Source organism: Mus caroli, unplaced genomic scaffold (genome assembly GCF_978045245.1).
Source record: "Mus caroli unplaced genomic scaffold, Mus_caroli_1 scaffold_5, whole genome shotgun sequence".
Classification (NCBI taxonomy): domain Eukaryota; kingdom Metazoa; phylum Chordata; class Mammalia; order Rodentia; family Muridae; genus Mus; species Mus caroli.
The window spans coordinates 43,177,839-43,204,969 of record NW_028227260.1 but is presented as its reverse complement, the minus strand read 5'-3'; the positions used below and the strand labels follow the sequence as shown (position 1 = coordinate 43,204,969).

The 27,131-nt window shown below is 36.4% G+C and overlaps 1 protein-coding gene across 1 annotated transcript; it reads left to right on the top strand.

The window, feature by feature from the left end:
* The first annotated feature begins 725 nt into the window (after window positions 1-725).
* On the top strand, window positions 726-2,464 carry LOC147004585 (uncharacterized). Its single transcript, XM_085837609.1, has one exon. The coding sequence runs from the start codon at window positions 778-780 to the stop codon at window positions 2,188-2,190; it is 1,413 nt and encodes a 470-aa protein (XP_085693735.1). The 5' UTR covers window positions 726-777; the 3' UTR covers window positions 2,191-2,464.
* The last annotated feature ends 24,667 nt before the right edge of the window (window positions 2,465-27,131 follow it).

Below are 27,131 nucleotides of genomic sequence, written 5' to 3'. Positions count from 1 at the left end.
AAATTGGATACAGAATTTAGAAGATGATGGCACATTAACTAATTAATTATTACTATGATAAATAATCTTGTAAATACATTTTATATTTAAAAGGGTAAATGTTATAAATGAATCTCAGTGAAGCTCCTATTTTAAAATGTTCCTTTAGAGCCCTTTAGTATAATATACAAACCCATAGACATTTTGTTTTTCCTGTAGGATGTTTCAACATTGTATCTCTTTCCCATCTCAGCCCTATTCCAAATAGTTAAGATTAATATGAAACTCATCTAAAGTATGAAATGAATTGAGTTTTCAACATTCAAGGAGATTTCCAGGAAAAATAATTTGGTTTTAACAAAATTCAAAGAGATGTAATATGAAGAGACAGAAACAACAACGAAAAGGCTTCCCTTTCTACCATACTATTCCTTTTGTGGGCCTTATGAGCACAAAAAGAAAGTCTATAGGCAGGCCTGCTTTTTACATGGCAAGCATCAACACCTTTTAGGGACAAATCAGACACTATCCCTCCGCCCCTCCCCCCAGTTTAAAATACGAAGCAGTTCCTGCGTTGGCTCTAGTTATAATGCCTGTTTCTATTTCGTCACTATTGTGCAATAATTTCCCCTACTCCCTGAGGACTTGGCCGGTGTTTAACCAACAGTCAAATCACCTCCATCCAGCCTGTCTACCATGAATACTGTCAGCCTCGCTGTGAAAAAATATAATGAAAGAAACCAATTCCGAGAAGGGTTCAAAATTGATGCCACCAAGAACCAACAGGATGCCAGTAAGATGTTCATCGGGGGACTTTCCCAAGAACTGAGTAAGCAGGTACTTCTGGAATACTTGTCTAAGTTTGGTGAGATAATAGATTTTATTATAAAAATAGACCCACATACAGGTCTGTCTAGAGGATTTGGATTTGTGCTTTTCAAAGACAGTGCCACAGTAGAGAAGGTGCTTCGAGTGAAAGACCACAGAGTTGATGGCAAGAAAATAGAATTTAAAAGGGCTAAAGCCCTTGAATCTCAATTCCCCATCAAAAAGGTTTTTGTGGGAGGGCTGAACCCGCGGATGTCTGAAGAAAAAATAAGAGCTTACTTTGGCACATTTGGGCAGATAGAGGCTATAGAGCTTCCACTGTGTTCAGATACGCAGGAAAGAAGAGCTTTCGGCTTTATCAAATACATGGATGAAAACCCCGTTAGAAAGGTCTTAGAAAGCAGGTACCATTTCATTGGCTCCAGCCGTTGTGAAGTTAAGATTGCATACCCTAAAGAAAATACTGCAAGACAACTGAGTAAAAGTAAGACTATACCTAAGGATAGGACAAGAAAATCTGTTCCAGCTGCGGAGTTAGAAAACAATTGGAGAGGAGGAGGCAGCTCAAGCTTCCACATTATGACTAACCCCAATGCTCAAGAAGCCAACCAAGATGCCCACAGAGCTGGCGCATATACTTCTAGAGCAAACTCAGATGTAACTTTGGCAAGTGCCCGTGGCTTCAGGAATACCTCCAATGATTTCCAGGCAAACTCCAATGTTTTTGTGACAAATTCAACTGCTTTCATGGCAAACAGTAATGCTTTGAGGTCAAGCTCAAATACTGTAAGGGTAAGCCGCTATCCTCTGGAGGCAAACCCAAATACCTTCTTGGCAAGTCAGTATACTCTTGGGACAATTCCAAACACCTTAAGAACAAGCCAATACACTTTGGGAACATACACAAATGCTTTAGGAGTAAGCCAGTATGCTTTGGCAGCATACCCAAATACTTTCGAGATAAACCAATATGCTTTGGGGGCAAACCAAAACGCTTTTGGGGCAAGCCGGTATAGTTTGGATACAAACTCAGATACCTTCAGGACAAACCACTATGCTCTTGTGGCAAATCCATACAATACCTCGACAAACCACTATGTTTTGGCGACAACCCCAAATGTTTTCAGGACAAGCCAGTATATTCTTGGGGCAAACCCAAATGCCTCCGGGTCAAGTCAGTATTCTGTGGGAGAAACCCGAAACAATTCTGGACCAAATCAACATAGCTTCAGAGCAAATGGAAACTTTTGTGGGGCAGCTGGAAGTGGTGGAAGCACTGGAGGACTTAATTTTTCTCAAGTATATGGCAATTTCCTGAATGACTGCAATACACTGCCAGCTTTCCATGGCTCTAATGGCGATTATTTCTTCCTATACAGTTAATGGGGCTTATGACGTAAGATCTGCACCTTATTACAATGTGCAAATAAGCCAGTCAATTCTCCTTGGTAGTGGTTACCAGCGAAATTATTCAGCGTTTTGAAGCCTAATTACAAAGCCTTTATCCAAGGACCATTATGTCCAACAATGAAAAATTCAGTAACTTATATGAAATGGCCCAAAAACTGCTTGATTGGTCATTGCCACTATTTGCAGCAACTTTTGAAGTACAATGCATTTTCCATCATCTTTTGACATTGGAGCTACAACAAAAAGAGAAAAGGCTTGAAACTATCTTGCTGAAGGATTTTCTGGAAAATAAACATTTAAAACATTTATTTTTGAGTGACTGCTGTTTTGAATTGGGTTTTGTCCTTTATTTGCATTTTGGTGAGGAGAGGGAAGAGAGTTTTATTACTGCCCCCTGCTTTTTAATTCTGTGTTGTTATGTTTGGGTTAGAGGTACTTATAGAGTCCTTTCAACTAGTTAATTTCAGTGAATAGAAACAAATTGCTTCTGAATATTTTCTGAAAAAAAAATATATATGTTTGTTGCTTGTCCCAAATGTACACATTTTCATGATGTCAACCACATTCACTATTGCAAAATGACGTTTAGTTTTGTGAATTCTGTTGTTAGTTTATCTAGGACTTTCCCCTTTAGTTTATGACAACACAGTATGACAAACTTATAGTTTCCTAGTTAGAAATCATCAGTTTTATTCCTTGTTTTTATTCTGGCTCTGTTTTCACCTTTATTTTGAGACAGGGGCTTAGTAAGTTACATAGGCTGACCTTGAACAAGGTGATTTTGAACTTGAAATCTTTCTGCCTCAGCATTACTTGGTTTTATTTCTAAATATTCAGTGATTTTTCTCCATCAGTCTAGCTTCTATTTACAGGGATCTATTCTATGTCAGAAATTAAATAGAGGGAAACAATCTCAAGAGGCTAGAAATATAGCTAAGTATTAAGAAAAAATTTGCAAAAGATGTCTTGCCCAACCATCTAAAATATATCTTGGCCTGGGGCTTACAGGAGGGATGGGTGAAGTGAGTTAGTCTTTGCTAATACTATGCGAGGAGTCATCCAAAGTTGAGAATAAAGATAGCACTCATCTTAGTAACACACCAGTTTCTTGTTTGTTTGGTTGGCTATTTAGTTTGATTTTGTGTGTGTGTTTCTTTGTTTGTTTGTTTAAAAGTAGAAATAGGGTATGTGCATGATTAATAAGAAAAGGGTAGTAAAAAGGGCTTGAACATTCTCAGCAGCATCATAACGAACCATCAATGTGAATTATATACATTTAAAATTTTCTAGTAAATAGACTTTTTTTTAAAAAAAAGGAAAGTGTTTAATGCTAAATATAATATTTAAATACAATCAAAAATCAGTTTCAGCATGTAACCAAAACAATTTCTGAGACTTTTTTATATTGTTCTAGGCATACCCATTCACTGGAATCTAGTATAATTTAATTTATAGGACACCTCAGTTATAATGTTTTATTTCAAAACAATAATAAACTAATGCTTTATTTCAAAAGCACAACATACATGGCTACTGTCTGTCATGTGGAAAACTGCAGACTCAAAACAGACCAACATCATTTACTAGGGGTATTTCTATCTTTAAAGCATTAAGAAGAATTTCAAAAAGACATTTTAAAAGAGACTGATATAAGCCATCAAAGATGTGGTATATACCTAACTGAAAGCACGGACCTTTCAGTAGGATGCTGAAATCAATTTCTATTTTCATATAACTCCTGATAAAAAAGGGAAGACAAGCAAAAAATCAAAATTCTGATAATTTTGTAATAATAATAAATTTTAAGAAGACACTGAAGACACTGAAATTTACTTAGCACCATATCTATTTCTATAAATATCCTTAAAGCAAAAAAGTAACCTACTTATTTTTGTATTATCGTTAGTATTTAGCAAGGACTTTTTCACATAGTATGAGCTTAGAATGATGATTGATGACATAAGATCAAAATTGATAGGTATATATTGTGTAAAACAACATGAAAGACAAGAGAAATTACTAGAAACAGAGGATAAAAATGCTACTTTCACATTTACCTGAAATTTTTACTTTTGTAAAAAATTAGTATTGTATCTTAGATGGGGAAATATAAATATATAACATATAAGTATATTTAGTTAAAATATGAAGACTATATATGACACTAATTTTAAAACAAATTTACTATACAGAACCTAATACAGAATATTATACAGAATCTTGGTTTAAAAGCACCGAGTAATACATCTACTTGTTTAATTTTAATAATACTTTAAATGATGCTTTCTATTTAGGAAACTATAAGCTTGTCATATTGTGTTGTCATAAAAAAGAGGAAATTCCTAGGTAAACTAACAATAGAATTCATAAAATTAAATGGCATTATACAATAATGAATGTGTTTACCATCATAAAAATTTCTGCAAGTATGTATTTGGGACAAATGACAAACATAGAGATATATCCTTCAGAAAGTGTTCAGAAGCAATCTGCTTCCATTTGTGGAATTATGTAGTTGAAGGTATATTATTAATGATAAACTTATTATTATGCATAATATAATAAGCATAATAATAATACTATTAAGAACATGTTTCTGCTTCCCCTGAAAATAAACTTGTTTGTTGAGATGAAATATAGCATATATTAGCTGTTTTATTTAGAAATTTAAACCAAATAAAATTTCATTAAGTTCAGAGTCCCTGCAGCAGATGTTTTGATAGTTCATTTTGCCTTATGATGCTGTTTTAGTTTTAGAAACTATATATTTTTTTTATTGCTGATTCCGATTGGTTCATTAGTTGACTTATATTTTTAAAAAAGAAAAACATTGAGTAGAAAAAACTTGGGTTCCATATTTTGATTTCCATATTTTGTTTACATTCAGAAAAATTAGTTTAAACTAATTTTTATTTTGGTGCTTATGAGGAATTTAAGATTCATCTTATGTCTATATGTTTTAGTTGTTAGACATTAGGTTATATGATGCTATCAGAAGTGTGGCAAAGCCCCTATTTCTTTCTCATATTAGTCCAATCAATACTTACACAATTGTGAGACAAAGAGACAGTGAGAGAGAGAGATAATTTGATCCTATCTAAAAACATGTGAAATTCACATTATCAAAGATTTATTGGCTTATTTAAGGAAACAAAGGCTGAATCATATTTTCTTTTGGGGGGATGTTCCTCTCTGTTTTTTTCTTTTTTGTTTACATATTTTCTTTATTTACATTTCAAATGTCATCTCCTTTTCTGGTTTCCCATCTGAAAACCCCTTATCCTCTCCCCACTTCCCCTGCTCAGCAACCCACCCACTCCTGTTTCCTGGTCCTGGCATTTCCCTATACTGGGGCATAGAACCTTCACAGGACCAAGGGTTTCTCCTTCCATTGAAGACCGACTAGGCCATCCTTTGCTACATATGCAGCTACATCTTTAAACTCTCTCCTAAGTCTGTGTTTGATAGTATGAATGTATATATCATAAATATCCTCTAATGGTTCACCATGACTAAAATGGCTGTTTACATTTTGAACATTTTAAATGATTAATCCATTATTCAAGCTTATACTTCTGAGATGTTGTTAACTATCAACATCCATGTCTTCATATTTAGATAAAGTATATTCTAAATGGAAGAACTTCAACCACTATGGGACTAGAAAAGAATTACAAGAAAAGATTAAAGATGCTGTGTTAACATAAGGAAACATGAGAAAAGATTCTGATTCACCCCAACATGTAGATTAGCAGCATTTCTTCTAGCTAATACATTGTCTTAATTAGAGATTTATTGCTGTGAAGAGATATCATGATCACTGCAACTCTTATGAAGAAAAACATCTAATTGGAGCTAGCTTACAATTTCATAGGTTTAGTATATCTTATGGAGGAAAGCATCACAGCACATAAGCAGACACAGTGCTTCAGAAGGCACTGCTCCAGATCAGCAGGAAGAGAAAGTCACACTAGGCCTGGATTGAGCACCTTGGACCTCAATGCCATTTCATCCAAGAAGGCCACATCTTCTCCAACAAGACCACACTTACTAATAGTGCTACGATATTATATAAGGTGGGTAAGTTTTAAGAAAGTGAACCTTGGGTAAAAGTTGGATGCAGAAAATAAAATACTACTTATGAGAAAAAGTGGTATATCTAAATTAGAACATTTTACTTTTAATCCACTAGATTCTATAGTTCACATTCTTACAAACGTGATGGGACATCTTCCCAACTCTATGCTGAAAAACTAGCTGTAGGATACACAGTGGATTTTATAATTTGTGTTAATTCATCTAAATTACTTCCTCTGGATCTTTTTATAGAGATAAATATCATTTTCCCAGCCTTTCTATAGTAAAGAATATGAATAGACTTTATGAGTTATGACTTACCACCTCTAGAAATCCATCTTAAGCAAAAGCCTAAGCTCCTATCATGGTAATTCCAATACAAATAACTGAGATAGTGTTAGTTGGCTTCTTGAGCTAAGTCCTGTAATATCCACATAGTCACTGTACTGTGTTATGGTCACTGTTGACATTGAAAAATAATGACTGATAATTGTCAGTCATGCCCCTGAATCTCACATTAACACTCTTCCACAAGCTGCAGTGTTAATTCTCATGTTTAAAACTGAGGATTTTTGTAAATAATAGATATCGACTTTGCCAACTATAGTCTGCAATGAAACTATATAATTCATTGGTGTGTAGAAGAACTATGATATAAAATACTAAAGGAACCATATAAATGAAAATACAACAAAAATACAATTGATATTTATGGATTTTAAGTCTTAAATGAAAGTAAATCTCTATAGATTACTAGATACAACCTGATAAAATGTCAAAATGATTTCCTAAGGGAAATCATAATGATGTTTCAGAACACCATTTTAACAGTCCCTACTGTTCTTTGTTACTCCCTGATTTGCTTGGAGAAAGGGTTGTCACAGAAGTGCTAAAAGGTCTCCTAAAAAATAAAGCCCTAAGAAGACAAGAAGACCTTGCTTAAAGGGAAAAAAATGCATGGTAGTTGTCTACAACTCTGCTGAAACTCACTTTTGTAATTCTATTTATACTGTCTCAAGAATACATAGGAGTTTTATCTCATCTAATAAAGCCCATAATAAAGGCTTTCCTTGAAGAAATAAATAATAACAACCTCCCAGTATTTATAGATTACTGTAAGGCCAACTTCCTATGGGGAAAACTAATCAGCTAATAGCTGGCAACAACTCCTTAGGTAGATGATTTATTTCTGCCACTCAGAGAAAAAGAGAACTGTTTGACTAATTTTCTTAGTCCTTAGAAGCAATCCAAGACCATAGTGAAACCTGATTATGACAACCTTATGTAAAATGGTAGAGATAGCTGAACATTTCTCTGCAGTTTCATAATAAAAAGCATTAATAATAAAAGTCATAGCAACCATTATTGCCCAGAAAACTGAGATAGTTCATTCAGTTTAACCCCCACAGTAATTATTTTTAAATGCTTATCATTATTTCTATCATATAAATGAGAGGACCCATGTTTATGTTATTTGTGCATAAGAACTCAGGTAGTCAGCAACAGATTCAGGTTGTGAAGGCAGCTTTTTCAATTTCCCTGAGGGCTGTTTGATTTTTACTGTATGGCACTGCCTCCCTTAGTATGGCATCATGTGCAAACCAAATAAAAAGGAAATTTCTACATCCCTCTAAGAAAAAGGTATTCAAGTAAGATCAGAAGCATGTAGATAACACAGAAAGAGGCTAGAGCCTGAGGTACAGTAGCATTGATAACAACCATAAAAATAAAGCGCAAAACAAAAGACTAATATGAATGGTAGGTGAAGAGATACTTAAAAAGAAATAATGGAAGTACAGCGACACTTCGAACTTCTATTCAGAAACATTAACTTCTGAAGAAATAAATAATATATCTGATACAGTATTTTGACTGTACAACTAGCCAAACTGTACTATAGAAAATGCTACATTTGTACAAAGAGGAAATCAGGGTTACAATACTAAAATTTGGTTTCAAGAAGTTAAAATAATCATTGTCCTTATGATAGGAAGCTTTATTTTTAAACATTGTTAATTTCTCTTCAGTTTTTCCAAATAGAAACATGATTTACATAAGTTACCTAATTCAGTCATATTAACCTCTTTATACTGTTAGTAAAAGATCACTGATTTTTGGTTCTGTATTAAAACCTACTGTAATCGCCAGCTACAAATGTTACTATGGTATAATCTACTTATAAAGAGGTGATTTTATGGCATACCATTTTGAAGAACAAATATATATATATATATATATATATATATATATATATATATATGTGTGTGTGTGTGTGTGTGTGTGTAAACTTTATTCAAACTTTGAATATTGCATGAGAAATTAACCAAGAAGGTTCTTTGGTGAAATGCAGGAGACAAAAAGTGTCAAGAGAGGTTAGTTTTAGAACTTGAGAGAGTGAGCTATAATCCTTGAACAGGGACTCAAAATTCTCTAAATAACTACTAACAAATAATGCCTTTAAGGAGCACCTTTCCTCTACAATCTGTAACAAGATAAAAAGAGAAAATGCTATAACAACAACAACAAAAAAGATTCATTGAAATTTAAATACTATTTTGGCCACTGAGTCACTTTGAAAGAAGCAAGGGAAGCAGATGGAGAATCAATCAATCAATCAATCAATCAATCAATCTCTGTCTTTCTCTCTGTGTCTCTGTCTTTCTCTCTGTGTCTCTATCTTTCTGTGCCTCTTCTCTCTCTCTCTCTCTCTCTCTCTCTCTCTCTCTCTCTCTCTCTCTCTCTCTCTCTCTCTCTCTCTTTCTCTCTCTCTCAATCTCTCTCTCTGCATAAAGTTTTTTAGTTTTAGAGGTTTCAGGGAAATATGGTTCATTAATTAAATGTTACAGTTTGTGTCTAATGAAGGCGGTGTTTAAGTCTTTCAAATGTTGGCCTAGGGAGATAATTCAGTAGGTAATGTGTTTAACCCTGTAAACATGAAGAACTGAGTTCAATCCTAACACCCACATTAAAATCACAGGTACGCTAACATGTGCTTGTAATGCCAGTGCTTAGGAACTGGAAACTAGAGGATGCCTGGGGTCCACTGTCCAGCCAGTTCAGTTGAATCAGTAAGCTCCAGGCTAATAAAATAGTCTGTTTCAAAAGAAGTAAATCGTGTTTCTGAGGATGATATCAAAAGTTGTTAAATGACTTCCACTTGCATTTCCGCATATAGTTATATACAAACGCCCCCACACACATATTCAAAGAAAGAAACACAATATTATTTCTCAATTAATACCACCATAAACAGTTGTCATAATTGAAGCAAGTAAGGAATATGGAAAATTTTTAAAAAAAATGAGAAGAGGAAGGAGCCCTGTTCCTTGAGTCTGGTTGAAGCCCCTAGATAACTGACAAGCAAAATCAATAACAATTATGATGAAGACTGCTGGCAGAGCTACTATTCTTTCTTTAATATAGACATGTTAAAATAGGCTGAATGCATATTACTTTGAGTAGAACATCATTCCTTCGAGACTTTTTTTTTGTTATGATCTCTGTATTTGTTTTCTTTTATTTGCTTTTCTATAAGGTGGTTTACAGTAAAACCATTATCACTACCATTTTTTTATACTTTTTTATTACATATTTTCCTCAATTACATTTCCAATGCTCTCCCAAAAGTCCCCCATACCCTCCCCCCCACTTCCCTACCCACCCATTCCCATTTTTTGGCCCAGGCATTCCCCTGTACTGGGGCATAAAAAGTTTGTGTGTCCAATGGGCCTCTCTTTTCAGTGATGGCCGACTAGGCTATCTTTTGATATATATGCAGCTATAGTCAAGAGCTCCGGGGTACTGGTTAGTTCAGAACATTGTTCCACCTATAGGGTTGCAGATCCCTTTAGCTCCTTGGGTACTTTCTCTAGCTCCTCCATTGGGAGCCCTGTGATCCATCCACTAGCTGACTATGAGCATCCACTTCTGTGTTTGCTAGGCCCCAGCGTAGTCTCACAAGAGACAGCTATATCTGGGACCTTTCAGCAAAATCTTGCTAGTGTATGCAATGGTGTCAGCGTTTGGAAGCTGATTATGGGGTGGATTCCTAGATATGGCAGTCTCTAGATGGTTCATTCTTTCGTCACCAGAAGATGTCCCAACAGGTAAGAAGGACACATGCTCCACTAGGTTCATAGCAGCCTTATTTATAATAGCCAGAAGCTGGAAAGAACCCAGATGTCCCTCAACAGAGGAATGGATACAGAAATTATGGTACATTTACACAATGGAGTACTACTCAGCTATTAAAAAGAATGAATTTATGAAATTCCTAGGCAAATGGATGGACCTGGAGGGCATCATCCTGAGTGAGGTCACACAATCACAAAGGAACTCACACAATATGTACTCACTGATAAGTGGATATTAGCCTTCGAGACATTTTTGTTGGATCTTCGAAATGAGACTAATGGGTCTGGAGAGTTATGTCAGTGAATATTAGCTCTAATTACTGTGAAGATCTTAGTTTCATTTCCAATACCCACATGACAACTCACAATCATCTATTATTCCAGTCACATAGAATTATATTCCCTCTTCTGGACTCAACTAACACAGCATGCATGTAATGCACACACATAAACAAATTTAAAATATACTGGTAACTTTGTCTATAATGGAAATATCCTATCTCCTGCATCTGGGTTATCCAGGATAATCCTTCCTCAAATGTAATCCTGATAATTGCCCCTCAGGAATGACCTTATTTAGCTTAGGAACATTTTGAAAACAATAGCTTCAAATCCAATTAAAATTGTATATATGAGAGTTGTTAAAGACAAAGAAGTACCACTCACACTTCGAGAAGCCCATATCCATGATTTCATGGGTGTCTTAATTTTAACCCAAGCACATCTTTTCTTTTCTTTACCTGGATCTATTAAAAATATTTTAATGAACCACAACACTACTTCACATTTGATCATTCTGAAATTATTTTCAGAACTAAAACCAAGAATCTTGTTTTATAAGACTCAAGTTCCATATATCATTAAGAATGGGTTGACCACATCTGTATTCCATTTCCTGGACCATAGCTCCTCCAGCATTGCTGGAGGCCCACTGCCACCTGGGACAACCAGGTGAAATCCCAAGCCCCAAACCCTTGCCCAATGGGTCCCACAGAAAGGCAAGCTGTCCCTTCTGTACACCAACTTCTGGTACATACCTCTATGTACAATCCCAGAGTCCGTCAGCCATCAGGGACCAGTAGGTGAAAGGCCTCCCTGTCCACCATTCCCTCTGTGCAAGTTCAGCAGTAGCAAGTTTTTAGCTTGACCCTTACGCATTCTAATTCCCAGGGCATAGCTCTGTCTTCGTCCCTAGAGATTTGAACCCAGGCAAAACAAAGGGTTGCAACAGTCACGGATGATCACCTTTGCCTGCCCAGAGGTGTGCCTGCATCCCTGGAGGTCTACCACCAAGAACAAGCAATAGCCTGAAGCTTTAGGGACTACCAGCTCTGCCTGCATACATGAAAGACTGCAACCACAAGGGATAACCACCTCTACCTGCAAACCCAGAGAGCTGCTGATATCTGAGATTACCAGCTCTTTCTGTAGCCCAAGAATCTGACTCCCATCAAAGACTAACAGGCTTTCCAATACTAAGAAAAACCAGATGGCTGAAGTCCAGTATAAGAACATAATCAACAAATGCTAAGGCAATACTGCACAAGCAGAACATTGCTATCCTACTACAGGAAGCCTGGAAAATCTTAACGAATCTGAATCAAAAGAAATGGAACTAAAATATAAACTTATGAAGATGATAGAGGCCTTTGAATATGAAGTAAATAAATACCTTTAAGAGGAAATGAATAAATATAACAAAATGCAAGAATATATAATCAAACTGGTGGAGAAAATGAATGAAATTGTTCAAGATGAGAAAAGGAAAAGAGAAATAATAAAGAAAAAAGAAACAGAGTCAAACCTGGAGAAGGTAAGTCAACCTGGGTAACTGAAGAGGAACTATAGATACAAACATCAACAACAATAAAAGAGATAAAGGAGAGACTCTTGAGTGTAGAAGATATGACAGGAGAAATTGATATACTGGTCAAAGAAAATGGTAAAGCTGAACAGTTATTGACAGAAAACATTCAGAAAAACGGGACACTATGAAAAGACCAAACCTAAGAATAATAGGAAGAGGAGAAGACTCTCAAATGAATTGTCCAGAAAATATCTTCAACAAAAATCATAGAAAACAGCTTTCCCAAACTAAAGAAAGAGAAGCCTATAAAAATAAAAGAAGTGTGCAGAACATCAAATCAAGTGGACCAAAAAAACAAACCAAAAGTAAAATCCATGTCATGTAATAATCAAAATAGAAAATGTGCAAAACAACAACAATAGGTGGGTAGGGAAGTGCGGGGGAGGGTATGGGGTACTTTTGGGATAGCATTGGAAATGTAATTGAGGAAAATACGTAATAAAAAATATTTAAAAAAAAAGAATATTAAAAGCCGCCTTCCGGTCAGCACCAGCACCTGGGCACCTTGGGCACAGAGTCTGCGGATACCCTCAAGGTCCCCACAGGACTTTCCACGGGATCTTAGGACCTCTGGTGAGTGGAACACAACTACTGCTTCAATCCAATCGCACGGGACCTGAGACTGCATTAATTAGGGAAGCAGAAAACCCAGCCTGATCAGAGTCACAAGTCCCTTCCAGTCAGCACCAGCACCAGGGTACCTTGGGCTCATAGTCTGCAGAAACCCCCAAAGTCCCCACAGGACTCTCCATGGGATCGTAGGACCTCTGGTGAGTGGAACACAACTTCTGCCAGGAGGCAGGTTCAAACAACAGATATCTGGGCACCTTCCCTGCAAGAGGAGAGCTTGCCTGCAGAGAGTACTCTGACCATTGAAACTAAGGAGAGATCTAGTCTCCCAGGTCTGCTGATAGAGGCTAACATAATCACCTGAGGAACAAGCTCTAACCAGAGACAACTATAACAAGTAACTCCAGAGATTACCAGATGGTGAAAGGCAAATGTAAGAACCTTACTAACAGAAACCAAGACCACTCACCATCATTAGAACGCAGCACTCCCACCCCACCCAGTCCTGGGCACCCCAACACACCCAAAAAGATAGACCGAGATCTAAAAGCATATCTCATGATGATGGTAGAGGACATCAAGAAGGACTTTAATAACTCACTAAGAAATACAGGAGAACACTGCTAAACAGGTAGAAGACCATAAAGAGGAAGCACAAAAATCCCTTAAAGAATTGCAGGAAAACACAACCAAACAGGTGATGGAATTGAATAAAACCATCCAAGACCTAAAAAGGGAAGTAGACACAATAAAGAAAACTCAAAGTGAGGCAACGCTGGAGATAGAAACCCTAGCAAAGAAATCTGGAACCATAGAAACGAGCATCAGCAACAGAATACAAGAGATGGAAGAGAGAATCTCAGGTGCAGAAGATTCCATAGAGAACATCGGCACAATAATCAAAGAAAATGGAAAATGAAAAAAAAAAAAAAAGATCCTAACTCAAAACATCCAGGAAATCCAGGACACAATGAGAAGACCAAACCTGATAATATTATATAATAGGATATATAATAGGGATATAGAGCCAGAAATGGCAACCTTCTATACTCAAGTAGGACTTCCAGAGAAGAGAGGATGACACCAATCCACCCATAAAACCTTCAATCCAAAATTTGTCTTGTCTGTAAGATGTGCAGTTATAAAGATGACTGCCACAGAGACTGAGGGAACAGTGAAACAGAGACCAACTGCATGTGAAAGAGCCAATCCCTAACACTGTATTATATATTAATGATACTCTCCTATGCTTATAGAAAGAAAGCTAGTATAACTGTCTCCTGAAAGGCTTCATTCTGCAGTGGATATAAGCAGATACAGAGACCCACAGCCAAACATCAGGCTGAGCCTGAGGAGTCTTGTGGAAGATTTGAGGATGGAATTGAGCCAGGCTGAGGTTTCAAGGATTCACAGAGTTAACTAACCTGAGACTATGGGGATTCTCAGAGCCTAGGTAACCAAGCATGGAGCATGAAGGAGCTTGAACTATACCGTCTACAAATTTGTAGCAAATATGTTGTTTGGTGTTCATGTGGGTCCAATAACAAGAGGTGCAGGTGCTGTCTTGGTCTCTGTTCTCTGATATTTGGTCCCTTTCTCCCTACCTGAATTGCCTAGTTAGGCCTCAATAGGAGAAGATGAGCCTAGTCCTGCTGGGCCTAGAAGCCCCAGGGTGGTATGGAAAAAAAGAGGGGATCGTCTTCTCTGAGAAGAAGGAGAGAGAGAGCAAGGATTTTTAAGGGTGGGACCTGAAAGAAGGGGGAAAGGGGGCACTGGTCAGGATGCAAAGTGAATAAAAATAAAACATAAAATATTTTAAAAAATAGTCTTGAAGAGATCAGGGATAGAAGGTACCTACCTAAACACAATTAAGGTACTATACAGAAAGCCAATAGCCAACATCAAATTAAATGGAAGGAAACTTACAGTGATTCCACTGAGATAAGGGACAATACATGCCTGTACATTATCTCCCTACCTCTTCAATGTGGTATTTCAAGTCCTTTCTAGAGCAATAAATAGGACAAGTAAAAGAGATAAAGAGGATGCAAACGGGAAAGGAAAAAAGTCAAAGTATCACTATGTGTAGATGGTGTATATAAGTAGGTACATATAAGTAACCTAAAAATTCTACTGGAGCACTCCTATACCTGGTAAACACTTTCAGCAAAGTTTCTAGATATAAAATTAACTCAAAAAATCAGTAGCCCCCATTTATACAAACAATAAATGAGCTGAGAAAGAAGTTAGGAAGATAAAACCCTTCCCAATAGCCACAAACCATATAAAATATCTTAATGTGTTTCTAACCAAATAAGTGAAAGACCTGTATGAAAAGAACTTCAAGTCTCTCAAGAAAGAAATTTAGGAAGATATCAGAATATGAAAAGATCCCCCATGCTCATGGATCTGAAGGATTAACATAGTAAAAATGGCCATCTTACCAAAATCAATCTACATATTCAGTGCAATTCACAGCAATTTCCAACAAGATTCAATTTAGACAGTGAAAGAACAATTCTCAACTTCATATGAACAAACAAAATCCAGGATATATGAAACAATCCTGTCCAATAAATAAACATCTGGAGACCTCACTATCCTTGACTTCATGCTATACTGCCTAGTAGTAGTAATAAAAACAATGTGTTTTGGTACATAAGCAGATTAATCAATGGAATTGAATCAAAGACAAAAATCAGCCCACAGAGCTATGAAAACTTGATTTTTGACAAAGAAGCCAAAGCCATATAATCTAAAGGGAGAGAATCTGCAGCAAATGATGCTGGTCTAACTGGATGTGTGCATGGAGAAGAATCCAAATAGATTCATATTTATCACATTGCACAAAATTCAAGTCCATGTGAATCAAAGACCTCAATATAAAACTGACACACTAAATATAATAGAACAGATAGAATAGAAAAGACAGGGAGACCCCACAGCTCTTCTTGCTTCCCAAGAGGCCACCTTTAAGCTGACACACACAGGTGAGACACCACCAACCACATGCCCCAATCTCTCTGCCTGCAGAAACCTCAGAGAGCCTAACAGCTGTGGGCTCTGCCCTGCTCAATCTAGAGATCCATCAGCCTTTTGGTCTGTGCCTGCACCAACTAGTGACACAAAGCAGCAAGCTAAGTGCCCTACCCCTGCCTGCATCCCTAGAGGCCACTCTAGGCCCACACAAATAGGAGGCCTGCTCAGAATTAAGATAAACAGCTCCACTTGCCTCTGGGGAGGCCTGCTATAATTCAGGCCACTGACACCAGCTAACACCAGATACAAAGAGATGGCAAAAGGCAAGTCCAATAATATAATCAACAAAAGCCAATAAAAAATGGCACCAGGAGAATTCAGCTATCCTACTACAGCAGGCCCTGGACATCCTAACATACCTGAAGAGCAAGACTATGACATTAAACCCCATTTTATGAAGATGACAGAGACCCTAAAAGAGGATATAAAGAAATACAGGAAAACGCAATCAAACAGGTAGAAACACTTAAAAGGGAAACAAATAAGTTCCTTAAATAAATACAGGAAAATACAATCAAAAAGGCAAATGAAATAAATAAAATGGTACAAGACCTAAAAACAGAAACTTAAGCAACAAAGAAAACAGGCTCCAAACTCAAAGCTATGCACCATTTTTCCTCTATTCAGTGCTGGCAGAACCCATGACTCCCTTGCCAATGGAATATAGCAAAGAACACTCACATAAATGAATGTTCTATGGCAAAATAGTTTTGTCAATATTGTTGTTTAGATCTTAAATATCCCCTAAAAGCTCACATACTGAAGATATGTTCCTTAGGTCATGGTGCTGCGATTGGTGGGATCTTCGAAGGTAGGGCTTGGAATCAGGAAGTCAGTCACCCAGGTATAATATTCAGTACATTACAGGGTATATTAAGATACAGCCACTTCCAATTTCTCTTTGTTTTCTCTATGCTATGAGGTGAGATAATTTGTTCTACCATAATATCCCTATCACCATGTAAATGTTTCATGACAGACCACTCAAATAATCAATCTAAGCAACCATGAGCAGCTACCTTTAAATTTTTATATAACCTTGTCTCCTTTAAAAATGACTTTTCTTTTTTATTGATTATTTTATTTATTTACATTCCAAAAAAGAAATTTAATCAATTAATAAATAAATAAACAATTTAAAATTACTTTTCTTAGGGATTGTGTCACAGAAGTACAAAATCTGAATAATATATCTGCTAGTCACTGAGATAGTATTAAGAAAGTAGCCATTAAGAAAGGCTACATGTCAATTTGTTGCCACAAGTCGAAGCTTTCAGCTTACAACCACATGGACTTGTTATTTTTAGGAGAATATTCCTTATATATTCCAATCAATGAACTATTACTCATTTCTACAAAAATTCTTTTATTTTCTTTTGAAGGGTCAAGTTGAGACATAATCTTTTTACACAGGATTGGCTATCCTGGAACTCACTACACTATACCACCCTTGCAATGAACTCACAAAACTGTGCCAGCACCTGCCTTCTGAGGCCTGTGATTAAAGGCATGTACCACTGAAGCCTGTGGAACTTTTCTTTAAAAATGGAATATGGGTAAAGAATGCTCTATGTTTCTAAGTGGTTAATGTCTAAGATAGAAATGACAAAATCCACTTAAAACAGCATTAGTGAAGCAGAGATTTTCAGTGGTCCTTCTTAGCATTCAATGATTTCATAACCAATTTTCACGTATTATCAGATCAAAATTACAGGGTTGCAATCATGTGAAGAGAAACAAGCTTTAATGTGGAGTTTCTAAATGTGTATTCCTATAATATTTATGTCTGTATCACCTGAATTCTTCTTCAAAATGTGGGATTCTAAGTATGACCTCAGGTGATAAAGTTTGAAGTTCACAGGTCAGAAATCATTATTTATAAAATGTCTTCACCAGAGAATCCCCGCTGCAGGTAAAATTTTAGAACAAATGTAAGAATAGCACTGTTTTACTACTCTGGCTCTCATCATCTAGATTATTTAGAATGTAGCCACAATTTGATTCCAATCTTTTATATTGGACCCAGAAATAATTATATGTGACTGAACGCTTCTGATATATTTTTGTGAAATACTATAGTTGATAAATATATCTTAGAGGAGGGAATATGGGAAGGGATAAATAACGCTAAAGATTATTCAAAAAAGTCTGATGTATACTTAGCTACTATAGAAGCTTCCTAAAATATATCTATTCACATACACTAAAAAGACTCAAATTGAAGTTACTCTATAACAAAATAACAATTCTTCTACTAGATCCTAGAGGTTAACAAAAGTTCCACTGTCAGGAATAAGTTTTTTGTTTGTTTGTTTTATTAGTTGGTCAGTAAGGTCTAGTAGCCTCCAAACAGAACAGGCTAGGTAGTGCTAGTGGCTACACTCCCAAACATAGAAGTGTTTACATTACTTGAAAAAGACACCACAGTAATAGAACATAAGGAAATGAAATTGTATTGAACCTTCTTCCTTGCATGATTTAGTTCATAAAGATAGGTACTATGCATGCTACCAGAGTATTTCCCAATAATATTCAGCTGGAGACTCTGTGAGCTACAGTAATTAATGGTCTAGCAAGACCTGCCTACTATTAAAGTAATAGTATGAACAACAAGAGAAAAACCAACCATTCTCTGATTGTACTTAAGTCCTGTTCTCCAAAATGAAAGCTATATATGACATCAATATTGGGCCAAGAAATTATCCTGTGTCTATGTAGCGTTGACGACTGGCCTGGAAATTGCTATGTAAACCAAACTAGCCTTTAACTCCCAGAGATCCACCTGCCTCTACCTCCTGAGTTAAAGATTTGTGCAACCATGCTCAGCTTACAGTGACTCTCTCTATAGAATTAAGTCCAACTTTATAAGATGATACCCATTATCAGGTTATGAACAAATGATAAGGTAAATCTTTTGCCCCTGGAGAGAACTGATCACTACTCTTTTGGTAAATAAACATAGTATTAAGCTGACTTCTAATGAATTATCATCATAGCTATATGTCACTGCATTTCTCAAACTTTATATTAGAATCTCCTATTAGCAATAGATGGTGATTAACATAAATCTTGTGTTACCCATCTTGTGTTATTAATTATGTTAATTAACAATTAATAAATGTGTAAAGATATGAGACTGCAGAATGCTCAGCTCTAAATGAAATTTATAATGTATAACACCTCATGCAAAAGCTCAAAAGTCACTGAGGAAAAAGGAGTGAAAAGAGTCTAATAACCAAAGACAATGTATGACTACAAGAAAATACTGTCTTCAGGACACAGTTGGACAACTGCACATACAAGCTTACAATGGTTCATTAGCATGAAAACCTGGGTAAGCCAAAGCCAGACCAAATTCTCCCACAGACATTGAAGTTGAGCATGAAGACCTATCCCTAGCTATGGCAATACTCGTAATTGATAGCTGTTGGGAGAGGAAAATATACTCTTCCCTAAATCGAACACTCTCAAGTGGAGAAGCCTGCATGCAAAAATCTTTGGCCAGCACAAATTGTCCTTGATAAGTTGAAAAAAATTAAAAACGACACAAACTGGAATGGATGAAGTGGGTAAATCTACACAGTGCTAGGGAAAGTATGAATACGATTAAAACATGTAGAAAACTCTCAAAAGGAATTGATACAAAAATGAACCTTTCTTGATTTGTTTGTCATTGTTTTGTTGTTGATTTTTGTTTGGTGGTTTGGTTTGGTTTGGTTTGGTTTGGTTTGGTTTGGTTTGGTTTGGTTTAATTTGGTTTGGTTTTAAAATGAAATTAGGAGGAAGGAAGTTGAGCTTTTCTTTATCCAGGAATTTGTGTAGAGAAAAGAGAGAAGACTAAACCCTTTAGACACAAATTACTATAGAGAAGGTATCTTCAAGAAACAAAACAAAACAAAACAAAACTAAACTTCAGAAGACAAGATAGAATTATTATTTGATTTCTTCAATGTTAAGTTTCTTATTTTCCCTTTTTCCATGAACTGTTTTTGACTACTTTCTTTACACCTTCTTTCTGTAATTTTGTTGAGTTTGTGAACAACTATGGTTATTAAAAGCATTTTATGTGGCCAAGAGACTAGGAGTTCATGGGTTCAAATTTGGTGGTTTGAATGACAATGGCTCCTACAGGAACATATATTTAAGTATATGGTCTCCAATTAAAGGAAGTGTTTGGGAAGGATTAGAAGGTGTGGTCTTGTGGAAGAAGATGTGTAACTAAGCAAGGCACCATTTTTTGGCCAATAACCTATGGGCTTTACTATTTCAAAAGACTAATGCCATTCCCAGTGCTTCCATTCTCTGACTCCTGCATTCTGATCAAGATGTGAGCTCTCACTGTTCATGCTGCCACACATTTTTTTGCACTTCTATAGTAGTCTAACCCTCTTCATCTACAATTAAATACTTCTAGTTTGCCTTAGTTCTAGTATTTCAACATGGCAGTAGAAAAGCAATAGATACAGAAGATTTTTTTTTTGTCTTTATATCCAATATTTCTTTCCCCATGCTGTTTTATACTACTTTCATTTTAATTTAATGTTATATAGTGGTTTAATTTATATAAAATGTTTAGATTTATAAAATGTTTGTCCAAGGTTATTTTGTGTTCATGTGTTTATATACCCTTGATACTGTTTTCTAGACACAGCTAATGCTTAATATAAGGCTTCCAAACCTTAGATAAAATCTCAAGTTTCCAGTAATGTCAATACAAACATTTGGCTTTTACATGCTCATTGATGGTATCAATTATATTTCTAATTAATGTAACCTCACATACCTTATTTGTGTTTGTTCTCAATTTATTACATACAGCATATAGGAATCTGTTTTATTCTCCTTCGTTTTTTATTTGTTTTCCCCCTCAGACCTACAATAATTAGTTGAAGTAGGAAAAAAAAAGGCATTCTGCTATGTGGGTCACTATGAACAGCTTTGGCTCAACTTCTCCATCATTTTATCATATCTCCCTTTTGCTAAAGTCTCTTAACATGTCTGTGGCAGTTTGGTTGGTTTTGTTTTGTTTTGTTTTGTTCTTAAATAATTTTATCCTGATCCTTTTCCTTGAAAAGCAATTCACCTAAGCAAACTTCCAGCTTTGATGGATGAATGACATTATAAGACAGGAAATTTTATTTTGCCTTTTATTTTATTCTAGTTTTCTGCACTTGGACTAGTGTGTTATGTTTGCTTTATAGATATGATCTAATTCTACACTTAACATGATTGCTTATTTAACTTCAGGCACCATTCCTGGACAAGTTGGTACATAGCATTGTGCAGTTTTTTTCCCTATAAATAAACCACTATAAACTGCCACTTAAAAGAGATTATATTTAACCCAAGTTTTAAGATTTGCAAAATATAAATATCTATATTTATGGATAGCTTTAGAAAGTATGCTAGGATAGTCATGGAATAGCCCATGAGCATACACACACATGTATATGTGTATGTATGTATGTATGTATGTATGTATGTATGTATGTATATCTAAATCTATCTATCTATCTATCTATCTATCTATCTATCTATCTATCTATCTATCTATCCATCCATCCATCTATCTATAAATCTATAGATCTAAAATATGTATTTTCCATATTTTAGTGAAAAATCTTACTATAGTTCTAATTACCCATATATCTTCTTTATCCTATTATTTTATTTGGGGTGAAAATTGCCTTCATTTCATTCAGATCAACTCTGTTGTTTTTTCTTAACCATTCTGACTGGTGTGAGGTGGAATCTTAGGGTTGTTTTGATTTGCATTTCCCTGATGACTAATGATGTTGAACATCAATTTTTCCTTAAGTGCTTCTCAGCCATTTAGTATTCCTCAGTTGAGGGAGTTTAGCTCTGTACCCCATTTTATAATAGCATTATTGGGTTCTCTGGAGTCTAACTTCTTGAGTTTTTTGTATATATTGAGTTCTTTGTATATATTGGATATTAGCCCTCTATCAGACTTAGAATTGGTAAAGATCTTTTCCCAATCTATTGGTAGCCTTTGTGTCTTATTGAGAGTGTCCTTTGCCTTACAGAAGCTTTGCAATTTTATGAGGTACGACAATAGTTCTTAAATTCCTAATACTATTGTCCTTTAAATCAGTTCCTCATGCAGTGATGACTCCCAACCACAAAATTATTTTTTTGCTACTTCATAACTGTAATTTTACTACTGTTATGAATCATAATGTAAATATCTGTGTTTTCCAATGGTCTTAGGTGATATCTGTAAAAGGTTCATACTCAAAGGGGTCAGAACCCACAGGTTTTGAACCTGCTGTTGTAGGAACTTTATCTCCCTACCTAGTGCATACTAATTTTAACAAGAACAGGCCTCATACCTATTGCATGAAACGAAAGAAAACAAAACAGCACAAATGGAACAAAAAAATTCACATGGGAATTTTTTCTTCTGAGTCTATTATACTCTTAATATTTCTCCTCATAAAGTCCACATGTTGAAATTCTGACCATAAGGAAATTGAGCCATTTGAGAATGCATAATCCTTGAAGGCAAAACGCAAAGGAATGAGAGTAACGACCTCATAAAAGGCATCTACAAGAAATTATTATCTCTTATAACTTATGAAGACATATAAAGAAGTTAATATCTGTGTATTATTTACTTACCCAGGTACTTTGATAACATATTGTTACAATAGCAACGTAAGGGAGGAAGCATTTTTCTTGGCTCACAATCTTATGGTTTTTCCATCATGGCAGGGTAACTTTGGCAGTATGAGGTACCTGTTCACATTGCATACACAGATAATAAGGAGAGAGCAATAAGTAGCTGTGTATGATGTCTCATGACTATGATCCCAGCACTTGTGATACAAAGGCAGCAGATCTTTGTTAGACTGAAGTCAGCCTGGTCTATGGAGTTAGTTTCAGGACAGCCATTGCTACACAGAGAAATCCTGCTAAGTTCTGTTTCTCATTTTATTCAGTACAATACTATAACCCAGAGAATGGTGCTGTTGAGCAAACATGGATCTTAGCACTTCAGCTGAACAAGATGATCCCTCACAGGCATGCCCAATGACTTGTATGTTTGGTGATTCTAGATTTAATGACTCTTTCATGAGTATCATGTATTATATATCCTGAATATCAGATATTTACATGATGACTCATAACATTAGCTAAGTTACTATTATTACTGAAGTAGCTAACAAAAAAATAATTTTATTTTTTGGGGGTCTCCATAGCACAAGGAACTGTATTAAAGAGAAACAGCATTAGGAAGGCCAAAAAGCACTCTTATAGACAATGCCAAGTTGACAGTTGATATTAGACATAAAGTTCTTATATCCTGGGTATCTCAGAGACCAGTCTGCACAGGAGAACACTCGGGCCAGGGAAACAACAAACATTCTTGGACAGGGGCCGTTCTGGCCTTCATCCTCAGCCAGGGGGAAGAGCTGAAATCCAGACTTCTGTGCACCTTCCCTGCCAGAGGAGAGTTGGCCTCCAGAGAAGGCTCTGATCCTGGGACTCAGGTGAGATCTCCACCTTGTATCCCGAGTCTCTCAGAGACCAGTCCACACAGGAGAGTGCACAGGCCACAGAAGCAACAGAGCTTCTTGGACAGGGGCCCTTTGGGCCTTCAATACTCAGCCAGGAGGCAGAGCTAAGACCCAGATGTCTGTGAACCTTCCCTGCCAAAGGAGAGCTTACCTGGAGAGAGTGTTTGACCACTGGGACTCAGGACAGAGTTGGACTCTCAGGAGTTCAGAGAGAGGATAAAAGAATCACAGGAGGAACAAGCTTCAGCCAGAGACAGCTAGAACATCTAACACCAGAGATTGCCAGATGGCAAAAGGCAAACTTAAGAATCTTACTAACAGAAACCAAGACCAGTGGTATCATCAGAACACAGAACGCCTACCATGAGTCCTGGATACCCCAACACACTGGGAAAGCAAGATTTGACGAAAGGATGGACCATCTAGAGACTGCCATATCCAGGGATCCACCCCATAATCAGCTTCCAAACGCTGACACCATTGCATACACTAGCAAGATTTTGCTGAAAGGACCCAGATATAGCTGTCTCTTGTGAGACTAGGCCGGGGCCTAGCAAACACAGAAGTGGATGCTCACAGTCATCTAGTGGATGGATCACAGGGCTCCCAATGGAGGAGCTAGATAAAGTACCCAAGGAGCTAAAGGGATCTGCAACCCTATAGGTGGAACAACATTAGGAACTAACCAGTACCCTGGAGCTCTTGATTCTAGCTGCATATGTATCAAAAGATAGCCTAGTCGGCCATCACTGGAAAGAGAGGCCCATTGGACACACAAACTTTTTATGCCCCAGTACAGGGGAATGCCAGGGCCAAAAAATGGAAATGGGTGGGTAGGGAAGTGGGGGGGAGGGTATGGGGGACTTTTGGGATGGCATTGGACATGTAATTGAGGAAAATACGTAATAAAAATATTAAAAATTAAAAAAAGATTTGTATTTAAAATCATATCTCATGATGTTGGTAGAGGATTTTAAGAAGGGCATCAATAACTCACCTAAAGAAATACACTGCTAAACAGGAAGAAGTCCTTAAAAAATTACAGGAAAACACTGGTAAACAGGGAGAAGTCCTTAAAGAGGAAACAAAAAAATCCCTTAAAGAATTACTGGAAAACACTGATAACCATGTAGAAGTCCTTAAAGAGGAAACACAAAATTCCCTTAAAGAATTACAGGAAAAGACAACAAACAGGTGATGGAATTGAATAATACCATTCAAGATCTAAAAGTGGAAGTAGAAACAATAAAGATAACCCAAAGTGAGACAACTCTGGAGATAGAAATCCTAGGAAAGAAATCAGAAACTATAGATGCTAGCATCAGCAACAGAATATAAGAGATGGTAGAGAGAGGAATCTCAGGTGCAGAAGATTCCATAAAAAAACATGGACAAAACAATCAAAGAAAATTCAAAATGCAAAAAGATCCTAACTCAAGACATCCAAGAAATCCAGGACACAATGAGAAGACCAAACCTAAGGATAATAGGTATAGATGAGAATAAAGAATTTCAACTTAAAGGGCCAATAAGTATCTAAAAAAAAAAAAAAACTATAGAAGAAAACTTCCCTAACTTAAAGAAAGAGATGCCCATAAACATAAAAGAAGCCTACAGAACTCCAAATAGACTGGACCAGAAAATAAATTCCTCCATACACATAATAATCAGAACAACAAATCCACTCTATAAAGATAGAATATTAAAAGCAATAATGGAAAAAGGTCAGGTAACATATAAAGACAGACCTATTAGAATTATACCAGACTTCTCACCAGAGACTATGAAAGCCAGAAGATCCTGGACAGATGTTATACAGACCCTAAGAGAACACAAATTCCAGCCCAGGCTACTATACCCAGCAAAACACTCAATTACCATAGATGGAGAAACCAAAGCATTCCATGATAAAACCAAATTCCCACAATATCTTTCCACAAATCCAGCCCTTCAAATGATAATAGAGGGAAAACTTCCACACAAGGAGGGAAATTATGCCCTGGAAAAAGCAAGAGAGTAATCCTTCAACAAACCTAAAAGAAGATAGCTGCAAGAATAGGATCCCAACTCTAACAACAAAAATAACAGGAAGCAACAATTACTTTTCTTTAATATTTCTTAGTAGCAATTGACTCAGTTCCCCAATAAAAACACATAGACTAAAAGACTGGCTATAGGAAACCTACCTCAGGTACAAAGACAGACACTACCTCAGAGTAAAAGGCTGGAAAACAATTTTCCAAGCAAATGGCCTGAAGAAACAAGCTAGAGTAGCCATTCTATAATCGAATAAAATCAACTTCCAGCACAAAGCTATCAAAAAAGACAGGGAGGGGCACTTCATACTCATCAACGATAAAATCCTCCAAGATGAACTCTTAATTCTGAATATCTATGCTCCAAAATCAAGGGCATCCACATTGATTAAAGAAACTATAGTAAAGCTCAAAGCACACATTGCACCACACACAGTAATAGTGGGAGAATTCAACACCCCACTCTCATCAATGGATAGATCCTGGAAACAGAAACTAAACAGAGATACATTGAAACAAACAGAAGTTATGAAACAAATGGATTTGACAAATATCTACAGAACATTTTATCCTAAAACAAAAGGATATATCTTCTTCCCAGCACCTCATGCTACCTTCTCCAAAACTGACCATATAATTTGTCACAAAACAGGCCTCAACAAATTACCCATGGAAGAAGTTACAGATAAAAAGTTCAGAGCTGAGATGGATGGAAGGACCATCCAGAGACTACCCCGCCTGGGGATCCATCCCATAAACACCCAGCAAACCCAGACACTATTGCTTATTCCAGCAAGATTTTGCTAAAAGGACCCTGATATAGCTATCTCTTGTGAGGCTATGCCAGTGCCTGGCAAATACAGAAGTGGATGCTCACAGTCATCCATTGGATGGAACACAGGTCCCCCAATGAAGAAGCTAGAGAAAGTACCCAAGGAGCTAAAGGTGTCTGCAACCTTATAGGAGGAACAACAATATGAACTAACCAGTACCTGCCAGAGCTTGTGTCTTTGGTTGCATATGTAGCAGAGGATGGCTTATTTGGACATAAATGGGAGGAAAACCCCTTGGTCTTGCTAAGATTATATGCCCCAGTACAGAGGAATGCCAGGGCCAGGAAGTGTGAGTGAGTTGGTTGGGTAGGAGAGTGGAGAGAGGATATAGGGGACTTTTGGAATGAAAACTAGAAAAGGGGATAGCATTTAAAATGTAAATGAAGAAAATATCTAATAAAAAAGAATTGGAGAGGAAAAAAGTATTAGACATCAAAATCTATGAGCAAGTAAGCAGACCCTCATCAGATACTCATCCTTGAATCTAGACATCTGTCTGAATTTCCAGTAGCCTAGAAAATAAATTTCTGTTTTCTGTAAGTTACTCTATATTGTATTAGAGCAGCACAAGTAGACTTATTAGGATAAAGTAATATTTTGGCCAAAATAACATGTATAGAAATTGTTACATAAAAGTGTTTTAAGGCATCTTTGTGGCATTGAATGACTAAGGGAGGGGTGTTAAAAGATATATACTACTATCAAAAGAAAATATGCAGAAATTACATGCAAGTGACCTATATATCAGTTCTGAATCATAACAAGGATTAGACACAAGGAACAATAAAATGTTATATACCTATTGAGTAATCAGGAAC